General features: G+C 45.9%; 1 protein-coding gene across 6 annotated transcripts in view; it reads right to left on the bottom strand.

Moving 5' to 3' along the window:
• Nucleotides 1-14,436, bottom strand: part of NPAS2 (neuronal PAS domain protein 2) — a 176,471-nt gene extending 162,035 nt beyond the window's left edge. For 3 of the 6 annotated variants that reach the window (XM_004031512.5, XM_063695622.1, XM_063695623.1), the window contains exon 1: nt 14,336-14,436. Coding sequence is in view for 3 of the 6 variants with exons in the window: in XM_055378432.2 (XP_055234407.1) it covers nt 13,551-13,723 (173 nt within the window). In the remaining 3 variants the exon portion in view is untranslated. Of the gene's footprint in view, nt 1-13,550; nt 14,174-14,335 lie in introns of those variants that run through there. The other 3 variants (XM_055378431.2, XM_055378433.2, XM_055378432.2) reach the window with 2 other exon arrangements.
• Between the last annotated feature and the right edge of the window lie 753 nt (nt 14,437-15,189).

Genomic DNA, 15,189 nt, shown 5'->3' with positions numbered 1-15,189 from the left:
TGCACTCCTCCAGCCTGGGCAACAGAGTGAGACTCCATCTCAAAAAAAAAAAAAAGAAAAGAAAAGAAAAATGATAAAGGGATGGCCAAGGATGGCAATGTTATGGGATTAAAAAGTACGGGTGAGAAAATCCTGCAGCTGACCCTGACCCCGCCAGGCATACATGAGAAACACTATTAAAAGTTGGTCAAGTAAGTAGGCAGTTTAGTCTCCTTCATAGGCATGAATGAGCTCCGTGCGTTCAGTCTATCTGAAAAAAGTCAGATGTCCGCGCCTAAGAGAGTCAGCTGGTTCCCAGAAGTCAAGTGGACGGTCCGTGTCCATCCTTGTCCTTGTTTCTCCCTGTACCCAGCTGCCTCTAGCACCCAGCCTTCCTTATCTTATGCTACTCATGGCAGAGAGCAGACTGTGGAGAGCACACAGAGAGATAAGGCGATTCAGGCAGAGTAGGTAGTTGGCCTGTGGCGTGGCCCTCCCAAAACCTCTGGGTGGAGAGTGCGCCGGCTGAGCCCAGAAAGCCTCGTTCTTATGGACTCTCTGGAAGCAGGACCTGAGAAACCCCTGATTCTCCAGGTGAGGAAGCCTCTTCAGGGCTCATCAGAGAAAGAGAAGCACTGAGCCACCAGGAAGGGGTCGGCTGGTCTGTTCGGTGCCGGGCAAGCTCCAGGAGTCAGCAAAGGCCTCTTTGCTTTCTGAGCCTCTAGGTTTTACCTGGAAAAGGTGCACCACGTTGTACCAGATGATCACTAGGGTTCTTTCCTTCCACCTCAAAACCAGCTTATTAACCAGAATTGGGAGTGTGTCTCCAATCTGAAGAATAAACTCCTGGTTCCGTTGAAAACCAGGTGATCCTTATTCTTCAGGGGATCCTGACATAGGAGACAAACAATAGGATCCTTTAAGAACTGTGGGAGCTGAGCCTCCATTCTGCAAGCCAAGCCTCTTTAGAAAAAAAAGAAAGGCCACATGAAGTAGCACATCTCACATTCATCATGGCAAAACAGCCCCACACATCCCATAAAGATCTCAGAATCCATGGGATACACAGAGGCTATCTGATTTGGATTGAAATCCCAGACACAAAAGGTTATCAGGGTACTTTGCTCTTATAAATGGCAAAAGCTTTCAAAAGCACACTGTGCAGCCCCAAGCAACTGCCAAGACATTCTGAGTGTTTGGCTTCTAGAGTTGAAGTATTTCACTTCCCCCACTTCATGTTAGCTTTCAAGAGAACACTAGGATATGTTGGGGTTTTACTTGCTAGAATGTACCTTGTCTGAAAAAACCAAGTACTTCATTCAAGAAGAAAACACCTTGAGGCTGGCATTTACCCAGCTGGGTGTGCAAGAGTTTGAGTGAACTGGTCACAGAGCAAAATAAATCAATAGCACTACTTTTCATTTTTATGAAACTCTAACAAGCATTCTCTCCTCTTGATTCTCATCCTGAGTATCAATATCTCCCTTTCACAGATGAAGAAACTGAGTCATGGGGTTTATGCAACTTGCCAAGGTCACTTGGTCACAGTGACCATATCAGGGCGTCAAAGCTTTCTGCTATGGGCCATGTGCTGTCCTCGTTACACCATTTAAAAATGCCCTGGCCCATACGGCGATGGCCACTCACACACTGATTTAACATCAGGTCATAGGGTGCTGCTGGCATGCCCATGGTGCAGGCTGAATGCTTTTATAGGTGTCTCATATAAACAGGCTGCAATAGATGCAAGAGCTGCCAAAGTCTGAGCTGTTAGAAAACACAGACATCGCCTCAGGGAAGCACACCCGAATGATACCACCCAAAGAAGTACAAAATGGGCAACGAGATGCCGTTGCTTCATAGAGATATGTGCTTAGACACATGGCACGAGGGAAACATAAGGAGATTTTGTACGGAGAGGTTAGATAGCTGATCACTTTGGACACCTAACTCATGCAAACAGCACAGCTTCCCAGAAACTGGGAGCCCAAGAAGAATTAACGATTCCTTTTAAAATTTAAGCATGGTGTCTCCTGCACTAGGCACCCCCATTGTTTCCTGGGTCTTTGCCAGGCAAGGGCCCATCCAGGTCTCTTAAGCAGGCTAGCAGCAACGTTCTTCTGGTGAGAATGCTACTAGACCAGGCATGGCGAGAGGAGAAAAACCTACTGCACAGTTGGAAGACTAACCAACAACTCCCACCGAGGGACTGTGTATACACCAAACAGTACAAGCCCAAACAGATGTGGCGCACACTGGAGCGCACCACCTTGCTGCCCAATAAATCCCCATTTTTCACAGAGCACCAGGAACATGACTCCCTGAACTGGTACAGCAATAGCAACAGGCCCTGGCTGAGGAGGAACCAACAATTGCCAGGGCAGGTACAACATGGCAACTGCCAGGTAAGTGCCCGGAGCAGGTTTCTACAGAAATCAGGGGACAAGGATGATGAATGACCTGCCCAGGGCGGGAAGGGAGATACAGGTGGCTCAGGGTGCTGTGAGTTTCCTGAGACTCTCTTTGAGGGGCTCATATATGCTGTCTGGCAGTCAGGAACCAGCACAGTTCTTCTCTCATTCTCTCCATGGAATGTGATAGAATGCCGATGTGCCTACCCTACATGAGGTGCAGGGGATTCAGCTGGGATCGCAGGCCCAGGCAGAGCCCAGCTTGGTCATGAGAATCACACACACACACATCAGGACAAGAGCAATGATGCCAGCTGCTGGAGCCTTGCCAGGAAGCATCCCAGGAATAACTGGAGAGCAAGTTAAGGACTTGGGGCCCTGGCAGCTGAGAATCAGCATGCTAGGGGGTAAATGACAGCAAACGAAGGCAAAAAGAGTATGGGTTTGCAGGTTTGATAGAATAGAAAAGCCAGGAAGGAGATGTAAAATGCAGGATAGGGGTCTATTTTCATCAAGGCCACCTTGAACTCCAAATCCAGGGGTCCTGTGCTTCCCCTGGACAGTTTCCAAAAGTGGTACCTTTTCAGATCAAATGAAAGTAAAGAAGATTTTATTTTGCTTGAGAGATCATAAAACCTCTAAAAAATTGCCATGCAAATTGGTTGTGAATGAATCTCTCCCACAATGCTATGAAGGGGAAAGGGGGGAGGCCATAAAAGGAAAATTCTCTCTGACCACTAAGAAGGCCTTGGAGAGGTCACACAAAAACTTCCATCTGCTTTTGGTCATTAGATGAGCTGAGATGACAGAGCTGCATGGCAATCGTTCTCAGCAAGGTTCCAGCTGACACATCCGCCCCCACCTTACCACACACCCCACAACTTGGGGTTTAAAGTTTTCCTCGTATTTGTTATTAGATCTTGATCTCCAGGGAATTAGGCATCTTTTGCAGTAACTTATGATACTGTATGCCATGTCTTTCGTAGACAACACAAACTGAAGTGCTGACGTGGCAAACACACAATTTATTTTTATTTTTATTTATTTATTTTTTGAGACAGAGTCTTGCTTTGTCACCCAGGCTGGAGTGCAGTGGCGCAATCTCAGCCCATTGCAACCTCCGCCTCCTGGGTTCAAGTGATTCTCCTGCCTCAGCCTCCCGAGTAGCTGGGATTACAGCCATCACCACACCCGGCTAATTTTTGTATTTTTAGTACAGAAGTGGTTTCACCATGTTGCCCAGGCTGGTCTTGAACTCCTGACCTCAGGTGATCCACCTGCCTCAGCCTCCCAAAGTGCTAGGATTACAGGCATGAGCCACTGTGCCCAGCGCAAACACAAGATTTGGTAGGTCAACGTAGCAGCCAGACTGGCTTCCCCTTGTCCTCACTCCAACCCACCTCCTCAAAAAACCTCTCTAGCTACAAGAAAATGTTTCCTCCCCTCCCTTACTGTCAACACTTTGTCAACAGGCAATGATCAGCACTGTTTGTCCCATGACCTATGTGGACGTATGATGCTGTCTGCTTCTAAAAGGTCTTCACCCTCCATGATGGATAATGGAAAATTGAAGCCATCAAGTTCTGAGATTGAAAAAATAATGGATGGATGTTTCTATATAACACTAAAGACAGATCTGACTTCTACTGACGGGGACTATTTGTGAAAATACTCCAAAAGGACTCCAGCCCATGTCAGAGAACCATGACTAGCCGCTGGGTTGGATGAAGCTAGAAACCATCATTCTGAGCAAACTATCATCGCAAGGACAGAAAACCAAACACCGCATGTTCTCACTCATAGGTGGGAACTGAACAATGAGAACATTTGGGACACAGGGCAGGGAACATCACACACCGGGGCCTGTTGTGGGGTCGGGGGACGGGGAGGGATAGCATTAGGAGAAATACCTAATGTAAATGACGAGTTAATGGGTGCAGCACACCAACATGGCACACGTATACACATGTAACAAACCTGCACATTGTGCATATGTACCCCAGAACTTACAGTATAAAAATAAAATAAAATAAAAAGAAATGGAGTTAACCCATCTGAATTAAGGAGAAAACAAATGTTTGCATTTGTATGCCAAAAAATATAGGCATTCATAAAAATTAATAAAAAATAGAGGCATTCTCATTTCTTCGTGGTCTCAAAGTTTCTTCTACCACCTGTCATGTTATTGCACGTAGTTTGATGACTAACAATTCTATTCGTGTTAGGATATTTGGGATGCCTCAATGCATGCAACAAAGACCAAAGAGCTATGCTGGCTGCCTCATGATGTCCCCAGGAAGTCTACTGATAGGTTGTTTTTGCTTTCAAGGTATCTTTTTCTTGTGTGGTCTGTTGACTCTGAGAAGGTTTTTTCTTTTGTCATCTTGCCTTTTCCTTTCCTATTGGAGGACAGCAGGTGGTGGGTGTTCCTGGGCTATGCACTATCACTTAGGAGTGAGGAAGTAGAAGGATGATCAGAGGTCCATGCCCAAGAGTGGTGCTTTTCAAATGTGCCCTTGCCTGAAGGGTGATTATCATTTCTTATGAGTTTTATCCATTTCATTTGCCTTCCTCTCTTCTCTAGCAGAATTGAAAATGTTTTAAGAGCATTCCCCTGGATAACTGGAACAAGATGAGGATGCCCACTCTCACCACTTCTATTCAACATAGTACTGGAAGTGCTAGTCAGAGTAATCAGGCAACAGAAAGAAAGTAAAGGCATCCAAATAGGAAACGAAGAAGTCAGACTCTCTCTCTTTGCTGCTGATATGATTCTATGGCTAGAAAACCCCGAAAAACTCCACCAAAAGGCCCCTAGAACTGACAAATGACTTCGATAAAGTTTCAGGATACAAAATCAATGTGCAAAAATTAGTAGTATTTCTACATTATTTCACACCAATAACGTCTAAACTGAGAGCCAAATCAAGAACACAGTCCCAAAGTGCTGGGATCAGGCGGGCGGATCACTTGAGGTCAGGAGTTCGAGACCAGCCTGGCCAACATGGCAAAACCTCATCTCTACTAAAAATACAAAAATTAGCCAGGCGTGGTGGTGCGTGCCTGTAGTCCCAACTACTCAGGAGGCTGAGGTTGTGGTGAGCTGAGATTGCGCCACTGCAATCCAGCCTGGGCGACAGAATAAGACTCTGTCTCAAAAAAACAAAACAAAAAAAAAACAAAAAAAAAAACACAGTTCCATTTGCAGCAGCCATTAAAATATAAAATACATAGGAATACAGCTAACCAAAGAGGTGAAAGATCTCTACAATGAGAACTATAAAACACTTCTAAAAGAAAACATAGATGACAGAAACAAATGGAGAAACATTCCATGCTCATGGATTGGAAGAATCAATATTATTAAAATGCCCATACTGCCCAAAGCAATCTACAGATCCAGTGCTATTCCTATCAAACAACCAATGTCATTTTTCACAGAACTAGAAAAACCTCTTCTAAAATTCATAGGGAACCAAAAAAGAGCTTGAATAGCCAAAGGAATCCTAAGCAGAAAGAACGAAGCTGGAGACATCATATTACTCAACTTCTAACTATACTATAAGGCTACAGTAACCAAAACAGCATGGTACTGGTACAAAAACAGGCACATATACCTATGGAATAGAATAGAGGACTCAGAAATAAAGCCACACACCTACAGCCATCTGAGCATCAACAAAGTTGACAAAAATAAGCAATGGGGAAAGGAGTCTCTCTTCAGTAAATGGGGCTAGGATATTTAGCTAGCCATATGTAGAAGAATGAAACTGGACCCCTACCTTTCACCATATACAAAAATTAACTGAAGATGAATTAAGGATTTAAATGTAAGACTTCAATCATAAGAATCCTAGAGAAAAGCCTAGGAAACATCACTCTGGACACTGGCCTTGGGAAAGAAAGTCCTCAAAAGCCATCGCAACAAAAACAAAAATTAACAAGTGGGACCTAATTAAACTAAAGAGCTTCTGCACAGAAAAAGAACCTATCAACAGAGTAAACAGACAACCTACATAAATGGGAGAATATATTTACAAACTATTCATTCAACAAAGGTCTAATATCCAGAATCTATAAGGAACTTAAACAACTGAACAAGCAAAAAAACCAAAAACCATATTTAAAAATAGGCAAAATACATGAACAGACACTTCTCAAAAGAAGACATACAAACATGAAAAAATGCTCCATATCACTAATCATCAGATAAGTGCAAATCAAAACCTCAATGAGGTACCATCTCACACCAGCCAGAATGGCTATCACTAAAAAGTCAAAAAACACATGCTGGAGAGACTGTGGAGACAAGAGAACACTAATGCACTGTTGATTGGAATGTAAATTAGTTCAGCCACTGTGGAATGCAGTTTGGAGCTTTCTCAAAGAACTTAAAACAGAGCTATTAATTTGACCCAGCCATCCCACTACTGATAGTAGTATCTATCCAAAAGAAAACAAATCATTTTACCAAAAAGATATACACATTCACATGTTCATCACAGCACTATTCACAACAGCAATTGTGATTCCATGTCCATGTCTATTGGACATGGAATCAACCTAGATGCCCATCAACAGTGAACTGGATAAAGAAAATGTGTTACATATATACTATGGAATACTATGCAGCCATAAAAAGAATGAAGCCATGTCCTTTACAGCAACATGGATGCAGCTGGAGGCCATTATTCTAAGTGAATTAATGCAGAAATAGAAAACCAAATACTGCATGTTCTCACTTATAAGTGGTAGCTAAACATTGGGTACTTGTGGACATAAAGATGGCAACAACAAGTACTGAAGACTACTGGAGGGAGCAGGGAGCCAGGGGATAAGGACTGAAAACCTAACTATTGGGTACTACATCAGTACCTGGGTGATAGGATCATTCATACCCCACACCTCAGTATCATGCAATATACCCAGGTAACAAACCTGCGCATGTATCCCCTGAATCTAAAATAAAAGTTGAAAAAATTAAAAGAATACAGCAAATTTACTTTTCAGCTATGTCTCATGCAATGTACAAAGTGTTTACGTAACTACTGTACATTCAGAGAACTGAATTTAGAACCTGTCTGACTGTAAATCTGATGGATTCTAAAAGCAACAAAGCTTCTTAGAAATGCTTGGGGCAGCCTACCATCTGACTGGATTGAGAAAGGCCTGGAAGGCCATCTCCTTAGGGTTCTCTTGGAAACATATTACTGGAGGGGTGTGTCTCCCAACACCATTTCCAGAAAATCTTTCAGGTTTACTGCAAGGTCAATCATAGCCACTTAATTTTCATAGACAACCTCTATTTCAAATATTTCCCTTTGCGTCTTCACGTACCATCGATACACTCCCAAAACAAGTATAACTATTATGCAGCCAATAAAATTTAATTTAAATTGTTTATGTCATGGAAAAATGCTTATGTTCAGGTGAAGACAAACAACCAGAATAGAAAACTATAAATGGTACTACCTCAAACATGTGAAAATGCATAAAAAAGATTTAAAAGCTGGAAAATATCTTGTGTTAAGATATGGAGACAAGGCGGCCTTACACACTGTAGATGGGGAGGTTAACGGGCATAGCTTTTTTAGCCCCCAATTTGGCAGCATCTATCAATATTTCAAACAGGTGTGCCTTTACCCAGGAATCCTAATAATCCCTGACCTAGAAAATCTTGAAATGTACACAAAGATATACAGATAAGGAAGTTAATACAAAAACTGTAACAGTCAACTCAATAGATTGTTTATTAATAGGGATGGATTAAATAACATCCTATTTGTACTTCTGAATAATACTCTGTAGCCTTTAAAAATAAAGAAAAAGATATGTCATAAAAAATCCATGCCATATTAAGTTGCTAAATAATATACATAAAATGAGTTCAGTTTTTGTTTTTATTTTTTAATTTAATTTTATTTTTTTGAGACAAAGTCTTGCTCTGTTGCCAGGCTGGAGTGCAGTGGCAGGATCTTGGCTCACTGCAACCTCCGACTCGCTGGTTCAAGTGATTCTCCTGCCTCAGCCTCCTGAGTAGCCAGGATTACAGACATGTGCCACCATGCCCAGCTAATTTTCATATTTTTAGTAGAGACAGGGTTTCACCATGTTGGCCAGGATGGTCTCGAACTCCTGACCTCGTGATCCACCCGCCTCGGCCTCCCAAAGTGCTGGGATTACAGGCGTGAGTCAGTGCACCCGGCCTTAGTTTTTAAAAGTGTACATATGTGTGTGTATATGTAAATGCGCCAAAAATGACTAGCAGAACATGTCCCATGGTTATCAGTCATTACCTCCTGGGAAAGGTGGAGAGTTATGGGATGCTTTTGGCTACAACAGAAAAACTAGCTCAGTTTGCTTCATCTGGTAATGGTTTTATGATCTCACACATGTTCAAAAACAGACTCTTCTTTGTGTAATTCAGAAAGTCAAGGGCACCACGGAGACCTCCTTGCCCCCTGCCCTTCCTCACCTTTGCATTCTTCCGCAGGTCAGCTGAGACCTGGCCCAGCCCCTCTGGTGGCTGATGGCTGCCCAGTTTGCAGGCATTATGGCCACATATCACAGTATCTAGTGGAAGGACTGTTTCCTTCCTTGTCTCTTTTGAGAGCAGGGAAACTTTCCCAGAAGCCTCCCAGTGGCCCACCCTCACATTTTATTGGCTAGAACAGGGTCCACATTCTCACCCTGAGCCAGTCACTGGCAAGGGCAGCAGCCCCACCCTCACCAGGGTTGAGTGGCCAATCTGATAAACCTCCAGAGGCAGGTGTGGGTTGGCAGTCTACTGTACAAAATCCAGTTTCTGCTAGGCAAATAAAAGATAGGGTGATGATTATTGGGTAGGCCACAAGGATGAAGGGAATTTTTTTCTTTCTAGTAGAAATGGTTCTGTGCTATTTGAAAATTTTTACAAGATTATATCCATGTGCTTTTTAAGATAAACTAATATAAAAATATTTCAATGCATAGAAAAAACACTGAACGGAAAATATATCTTGAAATTGTGGGTTTTTTTCCTTCTTTTCTATCTTTTCCAAAAACTATGTACTTTTATAAACAAAAAACCAATAATTTTCAGATGACCTCGAGCTCTTAATATTTTATCACCAAGGGACACAAATATCATTCATAAAATTGTGCATGTCATTTTTGGCTCAGAAGAGGCTAGAAGAATCACGCCACTAGGTTCTGTCACCTCGTCACCTGTCTGTCTTTAGATGGGCCTGTGTTTTCTGGAAGCCTGGATGATTTTCAGTGGTCTGGGAACATTATCTGCCACGGCCTTCAGCAAAGCAACAAAGTCCACAAATTGGGTCCTAGGGCCCAACCTCTCAGCTTCAGCCCCCACCACTGCTCCCATTTCCGTCCTGGTACTCCCATGCCTGACGATGCCTTCCTTTCCCTCTTTCGTCTCCACCCTCACCCAGGCCTGCCTTGGCTCCAGGGGTTCCTCTGCTTTTCCTTCCCCCTAAACATCAAACTGCCATTGCCATTCTCTTAGAACTTGGTTTTCAAGATTTACTTTTAGGGAGCGTGGAAGGCAAATGGTAGCAGAGAAATCGCCTTTGCAAATAATAAATGGAATCCCAAAATATATTTTAAAAAATCAGAGTGATGTTGGTTGAAGTGTTTTCAGGGCCACCCAGGTGACCCCTCCTAATATCAGGGTGAAGGACACCATTGCCTTGCAATATCCATCTCTCCTAGATGGCAGAAGGAAGCAATATCTTAGAGTGCAAAGCATAAAAGGCACCCCAGGTGAATTCCAACACGCCCGGCACTAGTTTCAAGTAACTCGTACTATGGTGGAAAGACAGATTGATGGCTTTGATCCTAGAAAGTGACCCACCACAGAACAGACCAATGCCCCTCAAAGAGGAGAGGTGTTTGTCCTCTCCACTACATTTTTAAAGAGCGCTTGATTGCCGCTAGCAGTCTTGATCAACAGAACCTACAGCTTAAGTACCAAGAAAAGCTTCAGATGAAAATATCCTAAGAAGGGCTATCAACAAAGCAAACCAGAAGCCAGGGACTGCAGGAGAGGGTGGAGATAAGCATGCTCCCAATAATTTTCCATTTTGCCTCTGATTAGCTTCCACAGCTGCCTGCCCTCCAGCCCTGGCCCGGTTCTCCACAGCCGGCCTTGGGTTTGCTGGTTAACCAAATTGAATCTCTAATTGGTGAACTACATGGCACATATTTTAGTAACCTCCTCGTCCTCCTTGCTTTCCAGCCTCCTCTCTCCTATCAACAGTAATAAAAGCAATCACTTTTGTTAGGCCTAACACGCGTCCTTTACTGGTAATTCTACAAACTTGGCAAAGTAAGCATCATTTGCACTGTTTTTCTGACAAGGACTCTGAGTCTCAGAGAGGTTAAAAGTTGCCATAGCTGAGCTGGGAGGCTACCCCAGGTCTGTCTGACTTCAAAATCTGCATTTTATTTCTTGCCAAGTCACAAGGCTCTCCATTCAAATATGACTACAGGTCAAGGTCAGCAATGTGGAAGCCCTACCAGCAACTCTCCTTTCCTGGGCCCCTTTCTGGCCACCACCCCAGAGAATGGCATCCCAGAACCTCATTTTCAGTTTACAATCCCTCTCTCTCTCCCTGCCACCTCATCTTGTTAGCTCCTCAAGGGCAGGTACAACCCATCTTCTCATTTTTGTATCATCTGGGCTCTCTATGTGGTATATGCTCAGTAAACATGCTGAACTGGATTCAGTGCATCCCAAAACCTTGCCAGCGTGCAGCATCTGGTAGCTGTGAGAAATGCAGCTCGGGTCCTCTCCCAGGTGTCCTGAGTTAGAATCTGTGTTTGACAAGGGCCCCAGGTGATTCTCGGGCACTATGATATCCAGCATCCTCCATCTCCTTATACAGTTTTTTTCATGCCAGTGTAGAGGATCAACACTCTCCTTTCTATTCTGAACCATCAAATGGAACCATCCATTGTTTTAAGACTTGCAAAAGTTCAAGTGGTCTCTGGGGGAACTTTACCTAAGAAATGACTTTGCTTAAAATGCCAAGGACTCCTTAATCTCAGTTAAAGAATTCAAGTGAGAAGCAGTAGTGCCTTAAAGACTGCATTAAAAATTCCCCCTTTAAACATATGCTCATATTTAATACATGTTTATTTAGTGCCTTGAGATACTATTAATCATCATCACCTTGAGATTTAAAATAGAATTACTCATAGTTAAGCACCCCATTAGCATTCAGAAATTTCTAACCTTTGGATAGTGATCACCAACAATTCAGCTCATTTCCCACACCTATTTACTGAGCATCTATTCTGAACAAGGCCCCATCGAGATGAGATGCTGTGGGGAATATGAAATGTGACAGTCCCTGACCTCCCATCTTTGCTACAAATAGAACGAGGATCAGGAACATGCTAATCAGACACTTCTGTAAGCAAATAATGCACCAAGTACCCTATCCACTATTTAAATGTGAAACTCAATTAGATGCTTGCTATGATGCAGCCAATTAAACCGTTGGCATAAAGCAGCCAAGAATACTGAGTCACTGGGCTATTTTCAACACCTCGAAATCTGACCTCTCTTGGGAAAGAGTTGCACCGTGCATGGAATCAGCATGGGACAGTGTCGTGATCACACTGGGAGAACCGACGATTCATGTAAACAACAAAACACATGCTTGTTTTAAAAATTAAGAAAGAAGACTTAGCCCTTTGGGTTCTTAAGATTCAAAAGCAAGACTGAAAAAAATGAACATATAAAGATGGTTAAATTAAAAAGTATACGCATGCCTTATTATTTTATTCTGAAGAAATTAACTTTCAGTTTTTAACCTAATAAGTTGCAGTGTTGAGTGAGCTATAAAGATTACCAAGAGTTAAGAAAGATTGTTCAAAAAAATAGGGTGAATTCAACTTAAACATGGCACACATCAGGTTATATGTGTTATCTTTAATGATTTTCATCATTTGCATTATTAAACAGCCAGAAATTTTTTTAAAGGGCCCAGACTGTTTTAAGAGAACCAAATGAGCTTAAAAACAATTGTTGTTTTCTACATAAAGATCAATTCTTTAGTCATCATCTGAACACTCTCTCATCAGACCACTAATTAGTAAAGCCTCACTTGGTTCTTTTTGGCGTGGTTAACTCTTTGGGGGTAACGTTTTATTAATAACATATTTCCTCTAGAACGTATTTCCTTTCACCTCCACAGGAGCCCCTCTGGGAAGCAGTGAGAATAAAACCGATTCTACATTTACGCACAGTGGGACAGACCAGCAAATAAATAGAGGCATCGATTTCCAAGAAGAAAACGGCTAAAAGCAGCGCATTTACAATTCTTCTAAGCCACACTCCACATCTCTCTGTGAGATGGAAAATAATTACTGAACGTCTTTACGTTGCACACTTTATTTTTAACTAAATCTTTAAGTAGACTGCTGAGAGATACCAATACTTCTACTGGTCCTGGTTTAGCGCTGTAATGAAACACTGAATTTTTGCTTTTGTAAAATAGTGGCGCAGGTCAGGACAACTCTTTTAAACATTACACTATTTATTTGGGCGTTATTTTTGGCTAACTTTTTCCTTTAAGGACATCTTAGTGGCAGGAAGATGGAGCTAGTGTGTGCGCTTGAATGTGAACAGTGCCTCCCAAGGAGGGCAGCTCTGTGTTTAATGCAAGCCATAATTAGTTGGTCAATTCACTGATGGGGACCAAGTTACAGTGAGAGAGAGATGCTGGCAGAGATGTCTTGCTGGGAACTACTTTAGAACTAATTACCTGGGAAGTTCAAACAGGAAAAACCTCTCTATTAAGGAAAATAAGGTTTGGGTTCTAAATGATCAAGACGGTTTACCTCGTCTCTGCTGATTAAGTTAATTTAATAACTTAATGTTTTACCTGTAGGAAAACAGGCTAACCACTTTAATGAAGTTGGGGTGGATGCCAAAGCAACGCGTAAAGACGAAACTCCTCTCCGGGACCCTCCTGAACACCTGTTGAACTCCAGGGCTTCTAACTTTCCGTACTAAAGCCTCCCGGACACAAGCTCGGGAGTGTTTAGACTTCGTGGAAGTGCGTGCGTATATTCAAGGTTTCCATCTTGCTTAATCAACAAAACTAGTTACTAATTATTTATGAATCACAGGGCTGAAACAAACTTTCTTACCTTGAGCAATTAAGGAGTGGCAAGCAGAGGAGCGGGACTGGTTCTGAATTTAGCCGGGTGGTGCCTGTCCCTTCCCTGGTTACCGACCTGCCCAGCTCTTTAGAAAGGTCAAAGGTGCGTCCCTCCTCGGCTGGGAAAGGGGCACATCTCCCAACAAAACCACACGCATACATCCAACCTGGGGAGCTCCGGAGTTGGGGTGGGGGGGCGGCAGCGACGTGAGGAGCCAGGCTGCACGCTGTCTGCGCTCACTGGGGTTGGGGGCACCGACTCCGCACCCAATCCGGCCCGGAACCAATTCCGACCCAGGGACTCCGAGAGACCGCGGGCCCAGGGCGCGCACGCCGCACTCTCCGGGGGTCCAGGACGCCCAACGTTTCGGAGGGTAGCGCGATGGGTCTCGAAGACAACCACGGGCAATCCCCAAAGCTGGTGCCCTGGGGCACGATCCTTCTCCACCCTGTCGGACACCCCGAGGACCCCCAAATTCCGAGGCTCGGATGCCCAGTCCTCTGTCTTCTGCGTCGAGACGCGCCCGGAGCCCACCGGCCCAGCGATTGCTACCTCCTGCAGGACGCGAAGCCCCCAGCGGCCTGACTGTGGAGGGGAACCCACCTCTCCGCGCCCCCGCGTCCGGGGTCCCCGGTGCCGCGCAGCCTCGCGCCTGAGCGCCCCTCCGCCCCCGCGCGTCCTCCACGCTGGCGAGCAGGTGACTAAGTCCTGCGACCCCGCGCGCACGTACTACCCACCCTGGGTCCCCCGCGCCCCTAGGCGCGGCCCCTTACCTCGGAGCGGGCCGGAGCGGCCCCGCGGGGCCGGGCGCGGACTGGGCCGGGGAGACGCGCCTCCCGCCGCCGCTGGGAGACGAGGCGGCGAGCGGGCGCGGCGAGCTCCTCCCGGGCGGCGGCGGGAGGCGCTGCTCTAGCTGCTGCCGCCGCCGCCGCCGCCGCCGCCGCCGCCGCCGCGGCTGCGGGTCTCCGGGCTCCGCGGCCGCCGCTCCTGGGCCGCAGCCGCGCGGGTCCCTCGGCTCCTGCGAGAGGCCGGCTGCTCGCGCGGCAAACTCTTCCGCACGCAGAGCCGGCGGGGAGAGCCGCCTCCGCCTCTGCCTCCTCCCCTGCCTCCTCCCTCCACCCTCCTCCCTCTCCACCTCCCCCTCCTACCCCCCCCTCCTACCCCCCCTCCTCCTCCTCCCCTCGCCTGCCTCCGCCTGCGGGGTCTCTCCTGGCCCCGACCCAGCCTGGGACAAGCACCCCGCGCGCGCCGCAGGCAGACGGACCCCCGGACCTCTAGACCCCCGGCTTCCCTGGGCGGCGCAGACACCCGCGAGTCCCCAGGCCGCCGCCGCCTCTGCTGGGCTGCCAGGGACGCGCGGCGGGGTCGGGCCTGGGGCGCAGGGTCGGGGTTGGGCGCCGGGGCTGGGGGAGGGGGGGTTGTGCTTCCAGGTGAGTCGGCCCAGAGGAGAGGCAAGTGGACTAGAGGCTGCCAGCCGAGGTCCCATTAAAGTTGTCACTCGGGGGGAACAAGGAATCTGCCGCCCCCGCCTAGTGTAGACCCTCGCAGTGCGGGCCGCCACCCTGCTGTCCCGCGCAGGGGGTGAAGGGGGACGAGCACGCGACTGTCACCCCCTCCACACTGTCCT

The sequence above is a fragment of the Gorilla gorilla genome, chromosome 12 (genome assembly GCF_029281585.2).
Source record: "Gorilla gorilla gorilla isolate KB3781 chromosome 12, NHGRI_mGorGor1-v2.1_pri, whole genome shotgun sequence".
Lineage (NCBI taxonomy): Eukaryota > Metazoa > Chordata > Mammalia > Primates > Hominidae > Gorilla > Gorilla gorilla.
This window is presented reverse-complemented; position numbering and strand designations above follow the sequence as displayed.